Source organism: Pygoscelis adeliae, unplaced genomic scaffold (genome assembly GCF_000699105.1).
Source record: "Pygoscelis adeliae isolate BGI_AS28 unplaced genomic scaffold, ASM69910v1 Scaffold10, whole genome shotgun sequence".
Classification (NCBI taxonomy): domain Eukaryota; kingdom Metazoa; phylum Chordata; class Aves; order Sphenisciformes; family Spheniscidae; genus Pygoscelis; species Pygoscelis adeliae.
In genome coordinates, this window is record NW_008824053.1 from 9,793,087 (window position 1) to 9,820,309 (window position 27,223).

The 27,223-nt window shown below is 37.9% G+C and overlaps 2 protein-coding genes across 4 annotated transcripts in view; one reads left to right on the forward strand and one right to left on the reverse strand.

Moving 5' to 3' along the window:
* Nucleotides 1–1,493: 1,493 nt before the first annotated feature.
* DNAJB4 (DnaJ (Hsp40) homolog, subfamily B, member 4) lies at nucleotides 1,494–19,809 on the reverse strand. 3 transcript variants are annotated; one of them, XM_009333827.1, is made up of 4 exons: nucleotides 19,708–19,809; nucleotides 8,060–8,345; nucleotides 4,538–5,112; nucleotides 1,494–2,844 (listed from the first exon to the last, which is right to left on the reverse strand). In XM_009333827.1, the coding sequence occupies exons 2-4, from the start codon at nucleotides 8,268–8,270 to the stop codon at nucleotides 2,611–2,613; spliced, it is 1,020 nt and encodes a 339-aa protein (XP_009332102.1). In that variant the 5' UTR covers nucleotides 8,271–8,345; nucleotides 19,708–19,809; the 3' UTR covers nucleotides 1,494–2,610. The 3 variants fall into 3 exon arrangements, with proteins under 3 accessions (XP_009332102.1, XP_009332101.1, XP_009332099.1); XM_009333826.1 differs by lacking the exon at nucleotides 19,708–19,809 and adding an exon at nucleotides 11,872–11,985; XM_009333824.1 differs by lacking the exon at nucleotides 19,708–19,809 and having other exon boundaries at nucleotides 8,060–8,454.
* A 7,277-nt stretch (nucleotides 19,810–27,086) lies between these two features.
* Nucleotides 27,087–27,223, forward strand: part of FUBP1 (far upstream element (FUSE) binding protein 1) — a 28,632-nt gene continuing 28,495 nt past the window's right edge. Inside the window, exon 1 of the mRNA XM_009333900.1 lies at nucleotides 27,087–27,218. Coding sequence (XP_009332175.1) covers nucleotides 27,087–27,218 — 132 coding nt within the window. The remainder of the gene's footprint in view (nucleotides 27,219–27,223) is intronic.

Consider the following 27,223-nt stretch of genomic DNA (forward strand, 5'->3'; position numbering starts at 1 on the left):
ACCCCTATCCCACCTTGTGTCTTAAGCAAACTCTCCTTTAGCTAGGACCTGGGCTTTTCCTTCTTCTTCATGGGAGTAAAGTTCAGCCTTTGAAAATAATGAATACTTGAGATCAGCACTAGCCAAATGCTTTTACAGTGTTCTTTGTGCATCTTTCCACTCAAGCATAGACCTACTCCCTAGGGATTCAAACTGTCACATCAGTACCACCCATCTTTGGGCTAAGCCTCATTTGCAGAACATGGCCCATAGCACTGTCTAGTGAAAAGCACTAAGTCCAAGTTCACAGAATCATTTAGGTTGGAAGGAACCTCTTGGGATCATGTAGTCCAACACCCCTGCTCAAGCATGGTCAGCTAGACCAGGCTGCCCAGGACCATGTCCAGGAGAGTTTTGAGTATCTCCAGGGATGGAGATACTCAACCTCTCTGGGCAACCTGTTCCAGAGTTTGACCACCCTCACAGTAAAAAGGTGTTTCCTTGTGTTCAGATGGAATCCCCTGTGTTTTAACTTGTGTCCACTGCCTCTTAGTCCTGTCACTGAGAGCTAGCAAGATGAGCCTGGCTCCCTCATCTTCACTCCCTCCCATCAGGTATTTATATGCAGTGATAAGATCCCCCCAGGCCTTTTCTTCCCCAGGTTGAAGAGCTCCAGCTCTCTCAGCCTCTCATACATCGCCCTGTGCTAGACCCACTCCACGAAGTTTGTACCTTTCTTGTACTGGGGAGCCCAGAACTGGACACAGTACCCCAGATGCATCCTCATCAGTGCTGAGAGTAAAGAGGAAGGATCATCTCCCTCAACCTGCTAGCAAAGCTTTGGCTTTTGTTGCCACAAGGGTGCATTGCTGGCTCACGGTCAGTTTGTTGTCCACCAGGACCCCAAGGTCTTTCTCAGCAAAGCTGCTTTCCAGCCAGTCAGCTCCCAGGGTGTACTAGTGCCTCGGGTTTTTCCTCAGGGAGCAAGACTTTGCATTCCCCCTTGTTGAACTTTGTGAGAATCCTCTGTCTAGTTCTCCAGCCCACTGAGGTCCCTTTGAAAGGCGATACATCATGTGGTGTTACTAGACACTCCTCCCAGTTTTATACGATCTGCAAACTTGCTGAGGATGCACTCCATCCCATAATCCAGGTCATTAATGAAGATGTTGTATAGTATTGGCCCCAGTATTGAGACACAGGGTACACCACTACTGACTTGCCTCCAGATGGACTTTGTGCCACTGATTACACCCCCCTGAGCCCACTCATTTGGCCAGTTTTTAATCCACCTCACTTTCCACTTATCTAACCTGTACTTTATCGGTCTGTCTACTAAAGTCAAGGTAAACAACATGGACTGTTCTCCTGTCATCCACAAAGCTAGTCACCTGACTGTAGAAGGCAATGAGCTTGGTCAAGCATGATTTCCCCTTTGTAAATCTATGCTGACTACTCCTGATCACCTTCTTGTCATTCATGTGTTTGGAAATGCTTTCCAGAAGGATTTTCTCCATCACCTTCCCAAGGATTGAGGTGAAGCTGACTGGCCTGTAGCTCCCCAAATCTTCCTTCTTGTTTTTCTTGAAGACAGGAGTGGTATTTGCTCTTTTCCAGTCTACCAGAACATCTCCCAGTCTCCATGACCATTCGAAGATAATTAAGAGTGGCCTTGCAATGGCATTAGCCAGCTCCCTCAACACTTAGGGGTGCAACCTGTCAGACTCACGGACTTCCAGTTTAAGCGCACCCTAATCTGGTCCTCCACCACTGAGGTTCCAGACTTCCCCTCTGGTCTCAGGGGCCTGGAATTCCTGAAGGCTTCTCTTACTGGTAGAGACTGATGCAAAGAAGGCACTGAGTACCTCAGCCTTCTCCATGTCATTTGTCACCAGCTTCCCTGCCCCATTTGACAGCAGACCCACCATTTGCTGTTTACGTACTTGTAGAATCCCCTCTTGCTGTTCTGCCTGAAGGCTGAGGAACTATCCCATAGCAAATGGCTACTCTTGCTCCTCAAGCCACATGGCCATTGCTAGACTCGTAATGCAGTCCTCACACATTCTGAGGCAATAAAGAAAATGCTTTCATTCCACTGGGGGGCGGTTCAGGAGTCCAAGCTATTTTCCCAGCCTATGCTTTGTGCAGTGGAAGGCAACATACCAAAATGATACCTTTCATGTTTTGCTCTTTAAAATATTTATACATTTGTGTATTTCTACTACTATCTCCAATTTCTGTATAAATGGGTAATGTTATAGGTAGGGTAGGGATATAAGAAATAAAGTACTTGGAGGCTGAAGTACTGTATCAGAAATATGCACTGACTTTGTAAAAACCAACTACATTTTACATTAGGCAAAATAATGAATAAATTTTTCCGATTAGGAAGATGTAAAATAAAATGAGTGGTTTTCCCTGTAAATTTTACTGCAGAAGTCACCTGTATGACTTGTACTTAACCCTTTTCTTCTCATGCAGCATTACAGTATTTCCCCCCCCACCCGTCCCACAAAACAAAAAAACAAATATTCCACTAGTTGTTACAGATTGCACTTTTAAAGCACAGACTTGCCAGTCTTCTGCATTTCCAGTGTCCTATTTAAACAGCTGACATACAGAGTCTTCGTTTTATGAAACTGGAAGATTTCGCCTAAGTACTTCTTTTGATGCTGGAGAAATGTTATCTGGGAAAATTACTTCAAACTCTATAATTAAGTCTCCACGTTGGTCAGGATTTTTGGGAAACGGCAAACCATATCCTATAATTCTTCTTCTCATCCCAGGCTTTACAACTTCATTTACTGTCATGGGTATGGTTCTTCCTTCTATTGTTGGCACATTGATAGAGCTGCCACACAAAGCCTAAAGAAAGATTGTATCATGAGAAAAAGAAATAGGTCAGAACTTTATTTGTACCTACAACTGACTTTGGATTATTTAGAAAAGACTAGCATTCTAAGCAGTATTTCCACTGTGCACTACTGAGATGTGAAAATTCAAATACAGTGTTCCTCTCAAAAAGGGAAGGCTTCGATTTGTCATTGAATATCATGGAATTTACCAATCGTACGCAATGGCCACTGGAGGGTAATTGAGCTTACATATCCTTCAAAGACTTTTATCAAATAATAAGGTTGAAGTTGAGCACAGAGTGAACTCTTCACTCATACTTCTCTAGAGATGTCCAGCTTCTCAGTTTCCATTGGAAATTTAGAGTCCTGTTCCATTTTTTGTTTATTTACATTGCACAGGGGTTTACTTTAATACACTATCAACCTATATTATATCAAATTGCAGAACAACATTTAAGCGTCTATAAGCAGAGGTATATCAAATTTCACAGCTGTCTTAGGTGAGCATTTGTGATGCTCAAAGAAAATCACACAATTATTTGGTGCACCAAAATTAAAACATCACAGACCTTCTCCTGCTTTATCCAATGGTTTGTTTTCATTACTAGGATGTCTGACAATAACATTTTGATTCATTCAAATGAATTAACTTAGGTGATTTAAAGCTGATTAAAAGGTTATTTTTAAAGGTGATGAACTTCACCTGATTCAGCACACTTAAGTCTATACTGATAATGTGCAATTTACATAACAATGCAATGAGTCTAAATAGACTTTTATCTATGAAGGAACTATATTACCCACATCAACATTAAATATTGTCTTTTCTCCCCCCCTCATCCTGTTTTAGGTGCCTCACCTCACTTCAGATGTATTTTTAGTTAAGAATCCTTTAAGAAGGGAGCTCATAACATACACAAAGAGCTTATAATGCAAGCAAGAGCTTATTTCTCCACCTAATGCTAATTAAGAAGAAAAAAACATCACACACACTCAGCTACGTTATCTTTTAAATGATGACCATGTTGTGGCTTCAGACCCTTAAGAACTCTGCTCATGTCTGATTTTTTCTTTTAAAAGCCTATGTGTTTTGACTTGGAACGGAATTTTAAAAAGCTATACCATTTTTGTTGTTATATATAGCTCCTATAACACCTGTTCACAATAATTTAGCCTCATGAAATCAATCTCTATGTACTTTGAAATCACACTGAAATAACTTATGACATAAAAAGGCAGACTTAGAACTTGTTGGCAGTGAAAATATTTAAGACATTTCTACTTTGTTCTACAGAAGTAGCAATCATATCACAGCAGTAAGGAGCATACTATATTGGATGTATTTGTTAATTGTATTTGTGTTTGTTTCTTCAGCCTAATATATATTTAGCCAGAAAGGTAAAAGCATGAAGATTTAAGACATATCAACCTTTACTTTTACCCTTCCACCCTCATTCTCTTTCACCTCTATAGTAAACGGCTTGAAATAATACTCCATTTTTATCAAAACAGCTATTGCTTCCACTATAAATAACTGTGCTCTGCAGCCACATGTTAACTTTACAAGAGTGAAACTCTATTTAATAAAAAAAAACCAAAACAACCCAAAACTTTACTGCTGCCATACAGCTTGTACAGCGTAGCCATTTTATCATATTGTAACAGGTTTAAACATTTAGAATTCTACCAAAAGAGAAACTTACCTCTCTTAAGCTGATCTTAACAGGATAGATAACATTTGATCCATCTCTCTTGAAGTGAGAGTGAGGTTTATCTTTAATGATAAAAACAATATCAGCTGGAATTGTGTTGGGTGTTTCATCACCTTCTTTAGGAAAAGTGATTTTGGTGCCTTCTTTCCATCCTCTTTTTATCTCAATAGTAAGAATTTTGTCCTCTGTTCGGACACTTCTACCATCTGGGTTAAGCCTTTTACGTGAAATCCTCATCCTTTTTGTGCAGCCATGATAGATCTCTTCCAATGACACTTTAAGTTCATGGATTACAGGGGGATCTTGTTTGCGACGTAATTGGCTACCAACTGTATTCCTTTCCCTTGGAAAACCATTCATACTAAAACTAGTGAAGGATCCAAATGGATCACCATCCACCTCCATGTCTTCAGTGTCTCTGCCACCAGGCATCCTCCTTCCAAAGAAGATCTCAAAAGGATTTGTGCCACCAAAGAAAGCTGCAAATGTAGCATGTGGGTCACCATGGAAGGAGTACCGGAAGGTACCACCTTGTCCATCAGGTCCTCCAGCTCCTCCTTTCAGACCTAAATAAGACAAATAAGCAAAGTCAAAAACAAATCAAATATTAGTATAAGCCTTCCTTTTGTAGAGTGTAATGATATCAGAACTGATGAGTCAAAAAGGTCTTTGCAGTAGAGTGAAAGGTCTCCTTTTCAATCAGGACTCACCATCAGACTATGCAGTACCAACTAGTAATTCAATAGCTTGAACAGCAACAAAGTTTCTGAAGCTGTAGAATGACTTTACTTCAGAAGAACAAATACTCTAACACTGCCAATTTTATTTCATATGATTGAAGCCAGTTATTCAAAGAATTAGCATCTTAAAACAGAAGACAGGTCCGCTTGACTTGATCTTTTCTTGTTCTGCCAAAGTCTGTTGGGAGTTGCAACCCTCTTCAAGATCACTTCTGGGGAAAATCATGCAGTATCATATGCAACATTTTCCGTAGTCTGCATAGCTCAGGTTTAACTCAGTGTTAATTAGCTTTACGTCTGTTTTCCTGCAGTTCAGTTTGAGTAAAAGGTAACATGCCAATAGTCAAGCAGCCGTATGCTTCCTTAACGTTCAGTTTAGAATCCCAAACTTATCACAGCTTATGTTCCTATGATATAAAATAGGTAAGAAACCTGGGAACTCTTTTCAATGCAGCCACAAATAAAAATAGCTTGGAAGTTCCTGAGACCCATTTGGGTACAAAAATCTTGTATATACTGTCACCATTGCTATGCAAAAAATTAGAAAGTTCTCAAATAGCTTTGTTTTTTCTCTTCTATCTTCCACAAGGAGAGATCTACATCTCATTTCTTCCTGGTAAGATTTCCCTTACAATTCCCACTGGACAGTCCCTTGTACTTCCTGCTCTTTCATTCCAAATCCAGCTAAAATCAATTTTCTTAAATGCCTCTTTCCCAACAGGTGATCTCTAAGTATTTCCTCGTAATAGTTAGTGCTCTCCTGCACTGACCATTTCAGGATATCTTCTCAAACCTTTAAGATGAAAGACTGAAAGTCGTCTTAAGAGGCTTTTATTTCTAAACTTACAATGTTTGGTTATTTTGTTTTATCTTTTTCAATCTTACAGCAGCTCAGCGCTACAGCTGCTATCCTACTTCCATAGCCATAGAAACATGAAGGCTTACAATAATGACGCATGCATTCCCTAAATTTGAAAGAGGGGGTTTGGGTTGGGGTTTTTTTTGGCTCAGTGTTTTAGACCTTCTATGCATAAGCTTAATGCTGGTTATCAACAGTAACCAAGTAAGACATTAGAATGAGAATGCTTTCTCCAGCTCAATACCAGACCATATTAAAAGTACTTAGCAACATGTAGTAGTACATCCTTCTGTCACAGTACTGTTAATGTCAAACAAGCAGATCAGTGGAATCAATTTGTGATACTAGGAGGACACCCTCCTGGAACAGCTAGCCAAAAGTTACTGAAGGTACATCAAGTTCCTGGCTGTAAAAACACTGAAGTTTCCTCCTTCCTCCCACCCCACCCCCTGCCCTTCCCTCACAACAACTAGTTACACTCTCAGATGCAATTGAAGAGCTCAGAGAGCAACTGAGGCATCAGGAGGTATTTCCAGATTCACCATTCTAAAAATTCATACTTTGGTTTAACATTATGCCCCAAATAAATAGAATATAAATAGAAATAGAAATCTATGTTTTGAACCTTGAGTCTTCAAGCATGCAATACTCAGATGCCAAAAGCTGCATTGCTTTATATGCTTTACTTCAAGTTCTTTGGTAGAAGTGACTAACACGGTATTTTGGGAAAGTAGTTAGGATGAGCTGCTGCACAGGAATCTAAAATGCAGATGAATCCACAGAGTAAACAGGTTTATAATGACACACAGAAAGGAGGCAGGGGGTGAGAAGGAAGAAGTGCAAGAAGGCAAAAGACCCAAGAGGCAACAAAGGCCTCTGGTATCTACATGAACACTTTTTTTCCTGGAATGTTTCAATAACAGCACTAAAGCTTTGATCACATGCAATGGAACAAAAGACCAAAAAAAATGCATCCTCTGTAGAAGCTGAAAGTCTTCTACATGAATTTATGGATGTTAACAATTGATTTAAGTCCTACGGATGACAGAGGACCAAATTTTATTATGCATTCATAAGAACACACAATTTTCCCCAAAGTACTGCTATTTAAGTGTCCTCCTTTATATTAGTAAAAAACATGTCCCTGAGTGAATGGCAATGAGGGAGTGGACCTACTTGTCACAACAGAAGTAATTATTTCACATGGAATTTCTGATACTGTCCATTTAAGGGGAGGGATGTTAATGACTTCCTCTGTTGCTCAATCATTAAGACTGAAAGTCGTGTTGGTCAAAAATAAAAAAAAGTCATCCTCTTCAGATAACCATTTTAGGATAAATATGACATTTCCGAGGCCTCATTCTCTTGGCATGTTATCACTGTTTACAATTAAAGCTAAAAAATTGTTCTGGTATTTCATGACATCAGCCAAATTCTTTCCTCTCCAGGCAAGAAGCCAAGGACAACTATGGACTGGACACCTGGGCTTCTGCTCAGAAGGAGTGCCCTGCCTGGATCAAGCAGACTGCCCTTTAGCAAAATTTAAGAAAAGAATACGTATCTTTTCAACTGCACCTCAAAAAGGGCTAAGGCAAGGGAAGACAGCAGTAAGAGATCCCAGAAAGATATTTGTGGGTCATACAAACTTTTTCAATTCAGTAACTTTTTGCCTGTCAAGTATTTGGGATTTTTAAAAAACCATAGAAACACATTAAAATAAGAAATTAAAACTAAATCAGCATTAAAACTCTGCAATACATTTTACATTAAAAAAGCTGATGAGTCAAACTTCCAAGCAGTACAAATACATTGCCTAAAAATCAACACATCAGTTTTCATGCATCATCTATGTTTATTTTGCTTCATTCAACATAATGAAAGTGACCGATTAGAGTATAACAGAGACATACATACCTTCCTCCCCAAACTGATCATAAATGTCTCTCTTTTTGGGATCACTCAGCACTTCGTAAGCTTCTGCAATCTCTTTGAACTTTTCCTCTGCGTGGGGAGATTTGTTCTTATCTGGATGCCATTTAAGCGCTTGTTTTCTGTAAGCCTTTTTGATATCCTCGTCAGAAGCCCCTTTTTCAATTCCCAGGATAGAATAATAATCTTTCCCCATCCTGAGCGTCGGAGGAATTCAGATTTTCCGTGCTATAAAGAAAGCAGTGTCCAGTGTCTTAGCAACGTAGAGATGCTAGAGAAGGAAAAATAAAAATCAAATTTGGAATTGAAACAAACAGAACTGTTACAAATCAACAAATTGTCCGACACATTAAAGAAACACTAGACAGCTTCTCCGTAGTTCATTCCTTCCCCTGTTGCTCATTTATAAATAATTATACACACTGGACAAGACACAGCCCACTTTAGAGTCCTCCCATCTACAGTACGTGTCTCCGCTCTTTCTAGAACGACAAATAACACAGGACGTCACTTCCCCGACTGCCCCAGCTGAACGGTCTGCACAGCTTTCACTCTCTCTCACACACACGCACGGCACGTGCGCGCACACACACACACACAGAAAGTTATGAACTTCTATCTCCTCCCTTCTCAAGCAACTAGAAAGTTTAAAGGTTTAATAGTGTGAAGCCTTTCACCACCAGGGCTGAATCCAGGCAGCTCTAAAGACATAACTGTCCTAACAGAAATGCAGTAGCCCATATAAAGTAACTACAGCATTTTACTTCACAGTTTCTATAGAGACAGCCGTACATATAACTGTTTTCCAAATATATCAACATGGATTTGTATCCTTTCCAGCAAAGACTATGAAGTATTTTACACCCAAGTTAACTACAAAGCTTCAGAAAGCATAACTTCATTTCTTTAAAAAAAAAAAATTAAGCCACCCTCAAGCACAGTTGACTGCAGCCAGGTACTATTAAGCAGCAAGAAATCGAATCTGAGCAAAAAATACCACTCAGTTTACCACAACTGAAGCCACTCAAAGCAGACCAAAACTGTTATGTCCCCCGCCCCGGCCTCCTTCTACATAAGAGGCAATATCAAGACTATTATACAAATATGGTAATATATCAAGCAAATAGCTTTCATCTGATGAGATGTTAATAACAGAAAAATACCTGGTTCCTAACACATGTGTTTTACAATACATAGTGCAAATTTTACTACTGAAGTATTTCTCATGCTCTGCAAAGGGAATGGTATGACGTTTCAGCCTGCAAGATTTCTTTTGGATCTTAGTTAAGAGCTATAGGTCAAGAAATTATCCCTACTTGTTAGTGTGGCAATAAACTTCAAGACTGACTAGCATAGCTTGAAAAATAACTCCTCCCTGGAACAAAGTATTAAAATACACCAGTTTTGGTCATATCTAGAAGTTACCTGTATGAAGATATTTCTAGGCTCAATTATGAAGTTACTTGTATGAAGACAATTAGGCTCAATTGCCTTCCTTCTAACGATAAAAAAAAGTTTAAGAAAGGCAGCATATAGCAGCCAAAGGACCAAACTCAAGTGGAAAACACTAACCTTCTGACTCAGGGAGCATTATATTTGAAGTTGTTTTCCAGAACCTGCTCTAACTTAAAAGTGGGCTGAACAGAAAGAGACAGAAAATTTCACCTTAAACAGAGAGTACTAGAAAAAGATTTGGGACTTCCCCCCCCCTTTTTTTTTTTTTTAAAACATGTGTCGTCCCCCTAGTCCTCACATCATATCTATTCTTTTCTAATTTCTGCAACAGAATTGACTAGATTCCCTCAATGTATCCAGGATTTGCTTAATTATTATTTTTTTTACATTCCCCTTGGAATACGGGTGGGAAAGATGAAGACAGAATAAAGATCAGATTTCATCACAATATTTGAGAAAGCAAGAACTTTTATGTTTCTGTAGTTATTATTTCAAATGTAACAGAGGCCAAGGGGTACTAAAAGAAGGAATCAGCTCCCCTTGTCACCAAATCTCTCAGGACTTACTTGCATTTTTGGAACACTGGGAGCCACGAGGTTACAGAATCAATTATCTTTACAGCTGAAGGAGGAAGTTGTTGCTGAGCTTCACATGGAATAAAGCTAGTCTTTTACTAATCACCCTTTTTATCTTTCTTTAAAAAGTGCTACTTTTGTTAATTTACAATTAGTATTTCAGATACATTCTTGTAGACCCATATCCCATATTCACTATTTCCTGAAAGTGGTAGGTACAATAGCTTGAATTAAAACAGGACTTCAATTGATTTCATTTAAGATATAATACCACTCCCTAAGAAGCTACTTTACGTACACGTTTTAGTGGGCAGTTTTAACCTTACTACGCTCAAGAAATGGTTGCAAATATGACAAGTCACCATCCAAACCCAGCAGTTACGATACTCTGAACTACAACAGCAAACAAACTTCATCACTATGACAGAATAAGATTTAGAGCAGCCTTAAATTCTCTTGCGAAACTAGCAGTACAAGGAGCTGTTATGCTCTGCTGTGCTCCCATGGTATGGGGTTTGAGCAACCTCTGGTAGGGTCATAACTTACATCACTTGAAGTATTCCCACCAGTGAGTATCCGAGAAGGACCCCATGATATTTGTGTCACTGTGCTGTCATAAATTAGAATTGTCAGAACAGCAACAGGTCAGACTAGTTTCAGGACTGTATTTTTCATTATGTTTTTCAAAACCTCTGGTCGATCGAAGTGGCAGAGGGTGCATACACTAGTTTAAAAAACAAGGTATAAGAAATTTTCCCCTTTGAGAGTATTGTATTAAACACTTAACTCTCCTTTTAAAAATCAAAAGAATACTCGAGGAGCTGCAATTAGCAAGGCTTGGTGCTCCCCTCCTCCCCCACCCCATTTTGTAAAACATACTAATTAATTTCCCAGGTTTCATTAAAAGACCCAATAGTCACGATTTCTTCTTAAGTCGAAAGCTTATTCCCCCCAAATGTCAAAACTTACAGAACAAATTCTGTTAACAACAAAAGTTACACTGAGACTTTTTGCTGACAATCACAGTGAGTAAGTGCTCAGGCATCCTTTATCTCCCTACAGAGGGGAACATGCTATTCTGGCAAAAGCACCAAGTTATACCCTAATTAGTTAAGTTATTCCCTAAAAATGAAATTACTTAAGATTGAGCGAGATGTACAGCAATGACTACATTACTTCTACTTCCTGCCCTGCATGAGATCATAGAATCATAGAATCACAGAATAGTTTGGGTTGGAAGGGACCTCTAAAGGTCATCTGGTCCAACCCCCCTGCCGTGGGCAGGGACATCTTCAACTAGATCAGGTTGCTCAGAGCCCCGTCCAACCTGACCTTGAATGTTTCCAGGGATGGGGCATCCACCACCTCTCTGGGCAACCTGTGCCAGTGCTTCACCACCCTCAGCGTAAAATGTGTCTTCCTTAGATCTAGATCTTCATGTCAGAATGAATTTACAGTCTGGAATCTCCTATCTTCCAGGAGCTGATGGGATAACTGGAGCACCTCCTTCCAGAAAGCATGTTCCTTCTTTTTCTCCATGCTGAGACCTTCCTTTTTTCATATAATCAGAGATCTTTTGGAAATACAAGTAGGCTGCAGTTCCTCTCACATGCTTATCGAGTTCTTTAAACAATTTGTAATAGATTGAGAGATATGACTCTCAGAATTAGTGAAAACTTTTAATAATAATAATAATAATAATAAAAGAAAAAGACTAGCGTGCACAAGATGAACATCTAATAATCATTTGGGTACATCCAATCATACCAGCACTTTCATCAGACAGTGAAATCCATCTAGTAAGTGTGGTAAGTTTTTACATCTTCCAATCTTCTAGTATTAGAGCGGTTTCAAGGACAGATAATAAATCATAGCTGCTAGATTTTCAGAACTCTGAATATGTGATCTTTGCAATTCTTTATTGTTCATTTTGTTATTTTATCCCACATTCCTCTTCAGAGTTATTAACAAAAGAGAAGAAAGGAAAAGTCTTCATGTACTCTCCACAACAAGGACTTCTGGCATTGCAGTCCCTTAAAATAAGCACAGATAAACAGTTCTTTTTTAAAAAAAGAACTACATATTTAGTTTTACTGCTATAGTCCTATCTTCCCTGTTACCATATTCACCTAGAAGTGGAAGTATTTAAAAAACTCTTCTAGGCTGTGAAAAGATTCCGCTTCCAATATGTTTGAATAAGATTTTTATTTTTTGTTTAACTGGCTGAATAAGCATCCCCTACAAAAACAGATAAGGTCATCACCTAGTGTGCAACAGATGAACTCATTTATGGGATTGTTTTTTCTTTACAAGTTTCTGTATTTCTACCTTGAGGTCTTCCTCTTTCGTAGTAAAACTTAGAAACATCATGGGGCATTTTGTCAGTAAGCCCATTTCCCAGAGTCCTTGCATTTCAGTCACCTCTTACTGCAGAGATTGACACCTGGTGTCCAAGTTCCATGAGGCACCGGCACTGTACGCCCATCTGCTCACGCACAGTTCTAATTGTGGCATACTGGGATGCGTGCTCATCCTCTATTTGGACTTTTACCTTTTACTTAAAGGAGGGGTGGTTGCTGTGATTTGATTTGTTTAGGGAGCATTAACAGGACACAACCCAATAGATGCCATGTAGCCAAGGCTGGCCTCAGCTGTGACAAGCCAGCAGTAGTGCATCCTGCAACTTACTCAAGCCTCCCAGAAGCAAGCCACTAAACTATGCATCTATAAAATTAGTAAGGCCATAATCTAAGACTTCAATTAAGAGTCCTCCTGAATGAGTGCTAAGCAACTTCGCAGACATACATATCCAGTAATGCACTTGGCTGTGACACCACCTCAAAAACATAATAGATTAAAAAAAACCACCATCAATTAGCTACCTTTCTTCCTCATTCTACCACATCAACATTTCTCTGACTGATATATCACATTACGAACCAATTAACCATCTATATCATCAGTTCTTTGTTTACACAGTCTTCAAATACAACAGCTGCATTCCATTTCACGGATACAGAGGAAAAAAGCTTTTATCACTGTAGTTATCAAGTGGTATCTATGAAGCTTTTGCTTATGGTCAGTTCTGTAAACCAATTTTCTGCCAAACTAGGCAGTCTCAGACCTGTCTTCCTGTTCTTACAAGCTACTTTAGGGTACTCTTAATATGCACTGAGAAAGTTAGCAGCCTGTATTTGTTCAGCGCTTCCTTACATCAGTGTTATTTGTTACAGTCCAAATTCAAAAACAAATACATAAAATTGGAATTTCAGTTCAAGTTTTTTAAAGTTGACTGGGGAAAAAAATTGGTGTGTCTTCAACTGTAACAAATTACTAAAAAGCCGAATAGACAATTTATTAGAAGAATTTTATTAATTCTCAGGAAGACTGAATAAAATTTTGAAACCATACAGAACTTGCCTAATACAAGCCCACTCTTATCTACAGAGGATTTTCTATGTTCTTTGATCAAAAACAAGAAAGTGACATTCACTTTTGTAACACAAGACTTCATTTTTTAATCTAAAAATGTTTATGAAATATACACTAGGAAGCTGAAAATTGTTCCTTCAACAGCTCACCTTCACTTCTGAGACTGAGTTTGACTACTCATATTCAGCATTCCACCTGAGTTAGCATTTCAGTGAATTAATTGTTGCTTCCACATATCTTTCCCATTATTCTCTCTGAACAACCATAATTTAACTCACGGACAAGTGCTACACATCATAAGTTTAGCAGAACAGTGGGAGCAAGATCATACCACTTCCAGGTCTTAGAATAGTTGCACTGATAATGTTAACTTTGAATTAGTTGCTTTCTTTAAAGAAGCCTTTATAAGAACAACTGAAATAAATTAAGGAAACATTCACAGTACTAGTTACGCTGAACTCAAATTTTAGATTAATCATAAATTAGCACTAATATAACGTTATTTTAAGGAAAAGCTTCTAAGCAGAACAGTGTTATTATTCCCTGAAATATCTGAAGTTGAATAAAAATGCTCATTATTTCCTTTAAATTAAGCCGTTTCTTCTGCAATGCTCACCTATTAAACCTCAGAAACAAAGCTGAAAAAGACAGGACTAGATCACAGAACAAGTTAAAGAGCAAACAAAACCACAAAGGCAAATTCCAGACAGATCACAACTATAAATACACATGTGCATGTAAATGTCAAGGCAGAGGAGCCAAATCCCTCCCCAGAAAAAGCTCTTTCACAATTAAGTATCATAATATTTGCAAATCGACATTATTGAATAGAATAAATTGACATTGTCTACAATGGTTTGAAGAAAGCACATCCATGTACAACGGTAAAATTTCCCGTAAGATCATCCATTATTTTCCCACAGAAAAAAATTTTGACAATGACTTTTCTCCCCATCATCTTTAACTGTATGTAGTTGTTGACTGGGCTACGTTTATACTTTTGGACTGTGAATAAGACCTTGTACATTCAAACCCCATTCATTAATTCATTAAACAGAATTTCACTACAGAAATATTCAGTAGCTGGTCTCATATACAGAAATAAATTTTAGAGTTTACAACAGAAACAACAAATAGTTGAAATTTTTTTATACATTTAACAGAAAATGCAAAGTGAAACCTGCAGAGCATAACAGTTCTTTCTAATCAGTCAATGGCCCTAAAAGAAAACCTTCGTTTAGTCACACACTTCGTACCCAAGTAACTACCCAAATTTATCAGATTTTTATTTCAGTTCTCTGCAGAAACATGCTGCTACTGTGATAGAATTAAAAAGCTCATTGTACATAAGGATTCTGGGGCTGATTTTACACCTAAATAATCATAAAAGAAAACGAAATACCACATTAAAACTTAAAAGAATTAATAGAATTATAAAGTTAAAATAGACACTGACATTAACTTTGTTAAACAGCATACTTGAGTAACTAGGCACACTTATTTTATATTTTCATACTGCATACCATATGTCTTTGAGACACTCCACTTGTAAAAGATTCAAATTGAAATGCACCCCGAAGTATCTACCAGTTTGTGTACTACATCCATCATAATTTCTTTCCTGAGGCACATGCAACAGTGCAGTTTAATGCAATTCACTGGCGATTGAAGCTTACATTAAAAAGACTCATTGACTTTTCATTTCCTCACAGATTAAAAAGGAAGAAATGTAGTGGGATAGGTATAGTCATGCTTTACAAAAATATCTGGCTTCCGTTAGAGATACATCTAAGTCACTGCGAAACAGTACTTCATAGGACACACAACTACTATACTTTCTATATTTAAAAGTCGATAGCATTGTCCAGAAAGATCTGGTCTGATTATTTTTGGTTCAAGAAGAGATATTAAACATAACTGCAGGATAAAGTTATCCAAGACAATTAAATTCATTATATTTAAGTTATACCAGCTCTAACATCAACAAAAATATTTTTTATATTGGCAGTATCTGCTTCAAAATAATATTTACATTTATAATATTACTGGAATATACATGAAGTTATGCTCCTGCCAACAGGCCAAAGGACATGTTTTTAAGGTCTTCTGTGGGAAAGCTTACTTTAAATATACATTCCAGAGTCAACATGAATTTACAGCTCAAGTTCAAATGTTAAACTTCAAAACGCATACTGCTATCACCCAGAGATATACTGTTACCACTCTTGAACTTTCAAAATGAATTTTTAAGCCTGCAATTCATGCAGCCTTCAATTTTATTTGGAAAATCTAAATGACAAGACAGCAGGCGCTGTTAGCAATTTTTTTTTTAATTAGTTTTATTTTTCTTGTTACTTTTGTAACGATAGACCAAAAGCTAGAAATGTTAAGCACAACTGAAAATGTCCATCATATTTTCACATTAAGTTATAGGGTTGGGTTCTTCTCTTCAGAAAATGATTATTCCCACTATAAATATTATGACCTACGTAGAAGTTCATACAATACTAGAAAAAGAAAAAAGAAAATAAACTGATCTAAATCTCAAGTAGATCTTATATTAAACATGGCTACAAATATCTTCAAAAACATGACTAGGACACTAGTAACACATGCACACTGATCCTTCATCACAACATAGCAAACTTACATGTCATTAATGTAAAGAATTGCTTTCTCATACCTGATTCCTGTCTACTAAGTCACAATCTCTACTATAGCTAAAGAACAAAAATACACTTGGAAGAGTTTTCCAAATTTAACTTTCCACCACTGAGAGGGAATGAACATCTTGCAAGTAGGCAAAGTTCTTAGGACTCAGCTATGATGTATTGCATTGACAAAACAGCAACTAACTCCTCCTTATTTCACAATGGTGGGATTAACTAATTCAGTCAGTACCAGACTGCACTTAGAAAAACAAAAGGAAACATCCAAAGTATGGTCACACATACACAAAGTATTTTCATCTACAAATTAAGACTTCCCTCTTCCAAAAGAATACACATTCCACAAGTGCTTTTCAATTCCTTACTTAGATTCAGTGTCCTGTTCAATTCCCACCCACATAAATTTCTGTAAAAGGACTTTTCTTCAAAACAAGGTGATCGGTCAACCAGGAAAAATGCCAATCACGCAAAACATTGAACAGGTTCCCTCACATTACTGACTACGCCTATTTACCACACTCACTATTACAAACTTCCAGTAGTTAACGACATTGTTGCCATACATACTTTTATAAACAACTATGTAGAAAAGTGTACTGTGTTGGTAAGGAGAAGTATCTTCTCACTGTTGTTTAAAAAAAAAAAAAAAATCAAATTCATAACAAAGCTGAAGTTCTGTTTCCTCCAAGAAAATGTTCTGTTTTGACAAGTTCTGCACAATTTACTGTTCTCAGTTTGGGGCAAAGAAAGCAGAAAAATATAGTAGTCAAAGTTCTTCCTTTCAATTTTACATATAATAAGCCTGGATTTTTGTCCTAATTACTTTTGGCTCTGACTGCTATCACTCAGGAATTCATCCAAGACTCAAGGAATTCTGTCCTGAAACAGCCCATATGCAGAGTTGGGCTTAATCACGCATTTATCACACTGTACCAGTCAGGCTTCTCCCATGCCACCAACCTTCCCGTGTTGGTTATGTAACAAGTAAAGACGTTTAATATGATGAACAGTTTAAGGCTCTGTAATAATTCACTGTTTCCCTCCAACACTAGTTGCTTTTTATTTGACGGTATTAACGTTTAAGTTTTATAGCCTTTCTGGTAATTGTTTTAAGAAACAACATACTGCTGCAATACAAGTCTTTCAGATTCTCAAGTGTTAACATACTCAGACCCCGAATACGTTTTCAATATTGTCACATAGGAGTATTTTATTGGTTATACATATGCTTTATACGTATGCCACAGGCTTCCATGTTACACTTTTCTCAGCGTGAATAATATACCACATAACAAAACAGATATTGATTAAAGAAGGTAAAAGAAGTACTGATTAATTCTGATTAGCGTCAAAGAGAATACAAGACTGCTTGGTAGCCAGGGAAAAAGGCAAATGAAGTGTTACGAGTTACTAGGAAAGGAATAGAGAACAAAACAGAAACCATTATTATAGTATCATATGATCAGCACAGTACCAATAGTACTTCTACACCTTAACACTGTGCAGTTCTGTTCCCCTCAACTCCCCAAAACCAAGTATAATATTTTTTAAGTGTTCAGAGAAGGACCATAAAAGTTGATCAAAGATATGAAAGGGCTTCCACATGAGAAGCAACTGAGGAGGCTTGAACTCTTCAGTCTGTAAAAAAGACAGAAAGAAGTCACAGACCTTGAAGTTACAAGGTCTACAAATGATGGAGAAAGGAGGAGATGACATGAACTGTTCACGGTTTACTCCCATCTAAGCCAGAGCCATTATGTGAAACTAGCAGAAGCCAGTTTCAACAATAAAATTAAAAAGTTCTACAAGTGATGGAATTCCCTGTCAAAGGACACCGGAAACTCAAAAATGGTTTCAGTGGGACGCTGAAAAAATACCACAGAAGAGATCCACTGGAAGTTTCTCGACAGAGAAGCCAGAGCAGGAATTCCCTGAGCTGCAAATATTTGGAAGCTAGGAAAGTGGAAAAGGGGACCAAGTGTTTGCTTTATTCCAACTTTCCCTGAACCATCTTCTCATGGCCACTTTTGAATGCAAATTACTGGGCTAAACAGACCACTTAATAGACAACCAGTTCAGTACTCTCTAGATAAGCCCCCTCATTAGATTCATAAAAATCTCAATATAATGCAATTCAGCCACTTCCATGTTCTAAAGAATGAATACTTTCTAACACAGCAGTTTAAAATGTAAGCATTGGCACTATGTAATCAACCTCAGTGACAGACAAATGCTGTCCAAATGTATGGGTTCAGCCAAGCACTAGAGGTCTGCTCCAGCTAACGTATTAGAAGGAAAGTGTTTGGGTACTCTTTATTCTAGCATGCTTCCTTGTCATATAACTGGAGTATGGTTTTGTATATGTTTTCAATAAAACATTCAACTCATTTATTAGTACTGCCAAGGAGGGTTGGTGGGGGCTTTTTTGTTTTGGGGTTTTTGGGTGGTGGTGTTTTGTTGTTGTTTTGTTGAGTTTTTTTAAATGTACATGCACTAGAAGCACATTACTTAAAACTGACTTGAAATTACAATGCAGGGTACCACTTGCAACCACGCTGCCTCTTCTTTCTCTCCTGCTGCCTCTCCATCTGTTCCTATGAAACGAAGTATCAGTTGCCTATAGGCTCTCCGACAATTCACACATACAAAAAAAAAAATTTTTTGAAAAGATGTGTAGACCTCTACCCTCATTTTCCTATCTGCAGATCTGTTTATTATACAAACCTGGGAAAATAAGCAATGAATATTAAGCATATCTGTATTGTTTTCCACCTAAGTGAAATAAAGAAGGGTATTGCTCACAATAAACAGACTTTTTTAAAACAAGTATTTAGAAACACTTGTAAAGATGTTTCTAATGCTCCTGTTTTCAATAAAAGTGAGGCTTAATTTGACATTAACACTCGATGGATTCAGCCCCACTCTTGCAGCACAGAAGGGAGAGAAATCTCCCTACAAGCATAGAGACAGAATAACCAGCTCGTATGCTACTCCTTCTGCAGTCCAGCATTCTCCACCCCACGGACCAGGGCCAGCTGGCACAAACCAAAGTAACATTTGCTCCGGACTAGCTGAGACTGGACACAAGGCCAGCCAGCTCAGACCCTGGGAACTGTGATTGGCACCCTACCAGTTCTTCCACCAAATGAATCCTGGTGTAGGAGAACTCCTGTGACCTAATAGTAGTGCTATGTACTGATTAACAGGAAAAGGACAATGGAAAAATAGTGCTAGTTTCCACAATAACCCCTGCTGACTTTCCTTCAAGAAATTGGAATGGAAATTTTTTTTTTTTAAAAGGCATTTTAAATGCATTTATTTCAATATCCTACATAAAGTTAGGTATCACAACTACCTTATCACCCAGGAAACATTAGGATGGGCAGACTGTTTCATTTAATATCTATTTCAATAGAAGTAGCGTACAACAGCTCCTCTTTTAGCCTTTCACCTGTAGAAAAGGGAGGGTATCCACCACCTATAACAATTTACTGGTGTTTACCTTAACTACGGTAGCAATTCCTTCATTCACAGCAAAGGAATCCTAAGGCATTTCTTCCACCAAACAATGTAATTAACAACCTGTTGTCTCAGCAAAAAGGCAGCAGCAGAGAATTCAGGGCACCTGCAGAATAAAGATAGTCCTTACAAGTGAGCTCTTGCTAAAAATCTCTGGGAAGTTGGCACTGACATGACTCAGATGTGACCTGATCTGAACCTGAAGTCTTTCTTTCCAACAGTTCTCAGCCTATCACTTAAGCATTTGGATTCATTCTATTTAAAAAAAAACAAAACAAAACAAAAAAAAACCCCAGCCCCAACATACTGCCAGTTTGGAACATTCATTAGTGGAACATAACACATTATAGAAATACTTTCCTAACGGTGAAGATACTCTACAGTTTTATACTGAAGACCGATAGGCTCATCTGGAGTTGTACCACTACTTCAGTCACTTAATTATGTTCCATAATTAAGGAAAAGACATAAGTCACGTCTGCAAGTTATTTTTTCCTCTTGCAAAAGTATTACTTTTTTCCCCCGACATAATTAAAGAGCTATCAGTAAACAGAACAGCTGAGAGAAAAAAAAACTGAATAAACATGATACTGACCATAGTTATGGGTCATATGCAAGAGGGGGGAAGAGTGAAGGGTAGGTGGAAGATGCCTGCACCATCCCTATCCACACTCTCCTTGGTTATTTTTTTCCAGTAATAATGACAGAAATTAATAGTTTCCAGCAGAAAATAAGCTATTTTCTCAGTCTTGATGAAGAGAGGAACTGCAAACCAAATAAATCCACTTGGAAAAGCGACTCAGCTACATTGTATTGTTCTTAATTGCTGTTATACTCAAACAAGATGAGGGTTATTAATGCACTACCAAATAAGGAACTGCACACATTTTTGCTGTGGACATGCGATCACACTGTTTTTACATAAGCAAAAGGAGATGGTCACACTAGATGCTTTTTCCAGAGTGCACTCGTCAAAATCCCACCCAGCTGCTCTGATTCACGCAGCTAGCTTTACATGCAAGGCTGAAAACACATGCACTGAACCGTTGTATAAAGACAGGAATTCGGTAAGGAGATGTCAGAACAACTCTGTTTAACCTGAAAGGAGAACATATGTCAGCATATCTAAACTCACTTGATTTAAGTTGAAACAATAAGAATGTACTTCTGTTCACCTACAGAAGACAGAAATACAGGCAGCCTTAGTTACATTTATCAGAATCTACTGTAATAGAAGTCAAAATAGTTGCTCATTAGTCTTTCAAATGTTTCAACCACATTCCACAGCTCAAATCAGGTTTCTTAGCTGTTTTTTTCCCCCTTAGTCAACCTAGAAGAGTTCTGGGAAAAGAAGATGGAAGGGGGGAGTTTGATAGATCTACGCTGCAGTTAATCTCTTAAATTACTTTATTCCTCTAGTTAAATGGTGCTAGGTAAAGAAGGTACAACATAGAAAGATGAACGATTGAGCAGGAAAATGTCTAGGTGTTCTAAAGCAATAATGTTTTAAAGCAATAGCAAATTTCAGCATCCATTCTACTAACAGACTATAGAAATTCTATAGTTTTGTGAAAATTTTCCCTCAAACTCATAATAAAAGTTCAAACTTTGCATGGTAGCAAGTCCTAGAAAGACATTTCACTGTAGAAAGTGACATATTTTCTTTTTAACCTTTTCCCTGTCCCTTCTGAAAAAATGCAGTACAAAGAATAGTGATGGATTAGAAGACACCTGCAAATAAAAATTTATCATTTCCATGACTATTTAATGAAAACATTACACAGAATCAGTTCACTCATAGAACATAATCCTAACAAACAACAACCTGTACAAAGGAAGTAAAAGATCTCCTCTTTATATTCTCCGCAGAAAATACCAACCCATAGTCAAAAGGTTTACAGGTGTATGGTTTTTTGTTCATTTAAGCTAAACTTATGGAACCTCCTGTTTTCTTGCTCTTCAGATCAAGTCATATCATGACATCCACATCACTGATTTTTTTTTTTTTGAGTCATACCTGAGATTAACCCAGCAACATTTATCCCTTTCAAGTCTACACAGCATTGTTATTGAGGGCTCATTTTTAAATACAACTGGACTTTTGATGATTACACCAAGATACTTTTAACCACCAATAGATACTGAAGCAGCAGTTAGACTACAGCTTTCTCTAAGGTGCCTCTGGATATTGATTTATTAAAGAAAAAATATCCTTACACATTCACAAACTTCACTGCAAATATATATTTTCCCAAAACATACATGTATCCCTTACAGCAACAATTAAGAGGATTTTCAGTTTAGATAAGCTTGTCATAGTCATGGTTTTATGGACTGAAGGGATTAGTCATTTAGAGCTTCTAAAGCATCTCTTCCATTTTTCCTTCCTCACCCTGAGAAGAGATTTGCCTTTCTATGCTAGGGGGTTTTTTAATTGACTCTGTGATATATGTACAATTCGGTTAAAAATAAGGTGCTCTGACTCACAAATTAACAAATAAAGATGTTAGTTGTAATTAAACAGTATCAGAAATAATACTATTAGGGATCAGGCCTATGTAATAGGGAAGTATACACCAATCCCTTTAAAGTAATCAAGCTTTTCCCACTTTGAGATGAGAATTCTGAACATTACTGCCTTAATTCAACAAAACATGTATTTACACACTTATTAACAGGACTTGAATGCACATTCTTCAGTGCTCTGCTGATAGAGGAATACAGTAGACACTTCTATCCCCTACAGCTACTATTGCAATAATTATTTGTTCTCCCTTTAAAAGACCCTCAGTCCCTATCTCTGCCCTTCTTAACCCCCATTCATATGCAACTTCCATGCCTAACTCCATCAACCAATTTATTTCAAACAAGGCCTTTCACACTTTTTCTCCCCCATTGGGGAAGAGTTTTGCAGATGCTAACAGCAAACAAATTCTCCAGGCTCTCAAAACTTCCCTTCCCATGACATCCACACAAAAACATCCTACCCCCTTGAACAAGTAGGACACTGGAGACTGATGACGCCATTATCACGCTGACTAATATTATCCAGCTGCCTTTTTGCACTACATTCATTCTATATGGTGATCCACCGTCTCATTGCATACTTCAGTTGTATTTAAGGAAAAAGTGCATGTTCTCCAATTTATCCTCCTGTATTTGTGACACACCTAATGCAATGGTGGCCTAATGCAATTTGATAGCCTTCTGTAAGCTGGTCAAAATTTCAGAGGCTACGTCATGTTAATCTTTTTACTGCTCAACTGTCCTCAAGCCCAGAATCAAATTTGCTGGTAGACCTCAACAGAAACCTTGGGGCAAAGATCCCTTCTTCCCTTTTAAGTTTTACTATTAAATTTCCTTTCAGCAGCTTCAACCCACTTCTAGCTTTAAGTCAAATACATATGAAGTAAGATTCACAAGAGTAAAATGTGCAAGACATTGCACAAAAGTGCTCTAAAGAATCTACAATATTTACACAGCTTTTCTTCAAATAGCAAAAATGTTTTACTATATTAAGTAAGAAAAGCAGCATGACTAAATGTAAGCCAAACCCCCCCAAGATTTGGGGGTTTTTGAAGCTTGCTATATAAAAGTTGGTACACAGGGGACCAGATACAGTCTTAGGGAGCAAACTCACTCCTGCCCTTCCCCCAGAAGCCAAGAGGAAAGCTGTGTTGTCATCACTGATTGAAGGCAGATGTGACAGCAGCTGCAGCAGAGCAGGCTGCCCTTCCTCTTCAACACTCCCATCCCCTCCCACAAATACTTTTTCCAACGCCCTCCAATTTCTGAGTAGCAACCCAGACCTCTGCATTTGTCTGGAATGAAGCATAATAGGAGTATTTGCTGACAAGGAAGACAGACCTGGCCATCACTTGGATCATCCTGGGTAAATTCTGCACAGTAATCTTACCATTTCAGTCCTAAAAACTGTTCCCCTTGACCCTCACCTCTCTCAAAAGAGAACTTAATTAAAAGCATTGTACAGACTTTGTAGACAGTTTAAGTTATGCTTTAATATCACCATTTTTCCCCCAATACATTCTCTTTCAGATCCAAATTGTGGATCTGAAATTTGTAATTACCACTTCGGTGCACGTGTATTAAGTACAAAAGCTTGTTACAGACCAACAGTTATTTGGATATAGAGCACATGCTGAATCTTCTCTCACTAGTTACTTAAGGGAGTTTTCTACTGATAATGTTGCAGATCCTGGCCACCCTTTGCCAATGCAGGAGCACCAGCCGACAGTTAGGATCTGAATCAGTTGATCTAAATCTCCTGAAGTGATGAAATCACCAGAAACCAATTGCACATTTCCCCACACCAGCAATGACTTGCAGAAAGCATAGCAGGCAGATGCAAAGCTATCACAATGGTTATCCTTCTCTGATAGTTAGAGGCTGTAATCACTTCTCCTATATAAGTGTTTAGCATACTGAGGCAAAGCTAAACAAAACACGATACCCAGAAAGTTGCAGAGGCAACTTTGTAAGAAATGTAATCCTTTAGTTTATGACCCTGTGAGAGGTCTCCTTACCTGTACCAGCAAACCACTTCTTTCAGGACTGCCTTACACTTTGGTCTGGTCACCACAGATCAAAGTTGAAGTCAATTGTTAAAGGGGAAAAAAAAACTAAAACAATCCAACAACAGAACTCAATGCAAGCATGCACTGAAGTGTCTTAGCTTATGCAGAGGATTTGGGTCAGTTCCACACTTTTACATCCATGCTTTTGCAACACCTGAACTAGCTAATTTAGAAATACCCTGAGTACCTTTTGGTAGAAGTAAGGATTCCTTCATGCACACAATATTTGATTTAAAAAAAAAAAAAACCAAACAGAAATGTGGTTGGTTTGTGGGTTTTTTCCCCAGAACTCTCCATTACTCAAGTCTGTGACAATCCACACTATACATAAAAAGTTTCCTGACTTGTCACAGTTTTCACTTGAACTAGCTGTTTCTCAGTGATTACATCTACCAGAATGTTCTAGTTGTTGCTGTTTTCAGTAATCATCAGACTATGGCCTGAAAACCATGAAACATGTCATTATCTAACAAGTTTAGTTAAAGGAGACACCTTCCTCCAATCTCCAAAAGAAACACTGAAAGACGTTTTAAAACTCCATATTCTGTTACCTCTTATGTTGTCCACTATGTAATTACTAAAATTCTGAAAGAAAAGTGGTAGAAGACTTCTCTACTATACATACTTTAGTAAGAATGAGTTACTGTAGAACGGAGGCTTATTCTACACAGCAAAACAAAAGTTCTCTTGCTCTAGCAGCCCAGTGCAAATATTTGCTTACCTATTTTAAGGTAAGCAAATTAATTTAATTTCTCAGATGGTGGATTTGAGAAAACAGGCAATGAGTAATTTTTGCAAGTGAGAAAGCAGAATAACCTGGCATATGCTGCTGTAACAAGTCAGCAAAGCATTTGAAAGAATATTGCAGTTAGCACTGTTAAGGAGTTGCATCCTTATCCCACTCAATTAAGAGATTAAGGAGAAGGAATTAATCCCACAGGGATGATTTTCTCAACAGAAGTACCATTTAATAAAGAGAAATGGAGATAGAGTGCTTGAGAGACATGCGTTTCTAGCAGATAGGTTCTAAGTGCCATCGTGGGAAATACAGATAGAAGCAACTCCTTAACTGTTGATAAAGGTCATTGTATCAACTTAGGAACGGTGAAAATAAGGGTATAATATTATACAGTAGATAATATTTAAGGTCTTACTCCTCTGTAAGTTGCTAGATTTCATGTTCTAATTATCTTAACAGCCTAAGAAATACAGTGACTCCAAGAATTTGGAGGATTGAGGAATCATATATATAGTAAATATCTCATCTTTCAAATGAAATGTCACCCTAAACAGTAGTAAAAAGCTGATAAAAATTCCAAAATTAACATTCATTTATCATTAGTTGCTTATGAATACAACTAGAACACTTACAGTACCAGGCAAGAGTGTTTTCATTAGCTCAAGGCATTATAACTGCTTAAAAATATCATCAGTGTTATATAGCTACTGGCTTGTCTCACAGAACTTAGCAAAGAATCATTATCCCATTTTGTAACAATAAAAAGCAAAATACATAGATGCTCCACATCTTCTAATAAGCGAAGGGCCATAAAAGACATAGCCAGTAGCCAGTATTACCTTGAATGCATCACAGTCAACTACTATTGCTCAACTTATTTATTTGCATAGCATGGCTGGTATACATAGCCAAATTCTCAATAACAAAGGAAATGAAAAAATAGTTCAAGGTCAAATTATTGTTTAGAAATAGCAAAGAGTCAAGTGTGAAAATTAAGTTCCCACTTTCCAAACCTATTTTTGCTCCCCCCACCACCCCTAGTTAACACAGCTACATTAATGGAAAGTATATGCTAATTCTTCTGAACAGACTCTTTCAGCAGCAGTACCTCAGCAGCAAGTTTCACCTAGCTCTAATTATACACTGTAATCTGCTTAAAAGCACGTAGGAATTTTAATTTTGTGGTATATATTAATCTTAAAACCCTTTTGACTACTTCAAAAGTTTTATACAAGGAAAAAAATCTAGCACATGTTTTCAGCTTCCTTTGGTGGAGTTATCTGGACTGGAGATGCAGAATAATCTGACCTCAGCAGCAGAACTGTATCTTAAGGTCTACTAAAATGATCCCATTTATAAACAGCCAGAACTGAAGGGACCAAGGAGAAACCAGGAACTTCTTAAGGCAGCATGGAACTACAAGGCTAGCCAAAAGAGAAGACAGCAAGATGCATCTTCTTATACGACTTCAACAGAGTTGCTCCCTCCCTGCATATAGCCCAAAACTAGGCAAAGTCCAAAACAACAGTTCCTTAATTAAAAGTAGCGACAGAGAAACACAGACTTATTTAGGTTGGAAGAGACCTCCCACACTTCCGTTTAAAAGTATATATGTTTAAAAAAAAAAAACCATGATATTTTTGTAATCCAGGAGCCCACGAAGAAGCTACAGTTCAATGCATATAAATAAATTTTTAGAAGTTGCAAAGCATCCCCTCAGAACAGTACAGAAAGCAGTTGTACAGCTTAGCTCCCCTTCAGTATTATCTAGTCTTTACCGCTATGTCAGTTAAGTAGATATTCTACGACCTTATCTAGATGTGAAGCCTTTGCAACACCGTCATCCATACTCAGCATGACAGTTCATCCCCGCCAGGTCACAGGACCTAAACAGGGCCCAGATTAAAGCATTACTAGCTCCAATTTTTCAATAAAGCCTGTGCTTGCGCAGCCAGGAAAAAATCCCCCCAACTGTAAGAACTGTACAACAACACTGGTCATCTTCAACCAAGAAATAAACAATCGTGGATGCTGCAGGAGGAGGCAAGTGAAGCTCCCCGAAAGGTGAAAGGAAAAAGCCCGACCCGTTTGGCGGGGCGGTGGAACGGCCGAAAAGCCGTTCAAAACAAGCGACGGGCCGCGCCTGAGGAGACACGACGGGCACA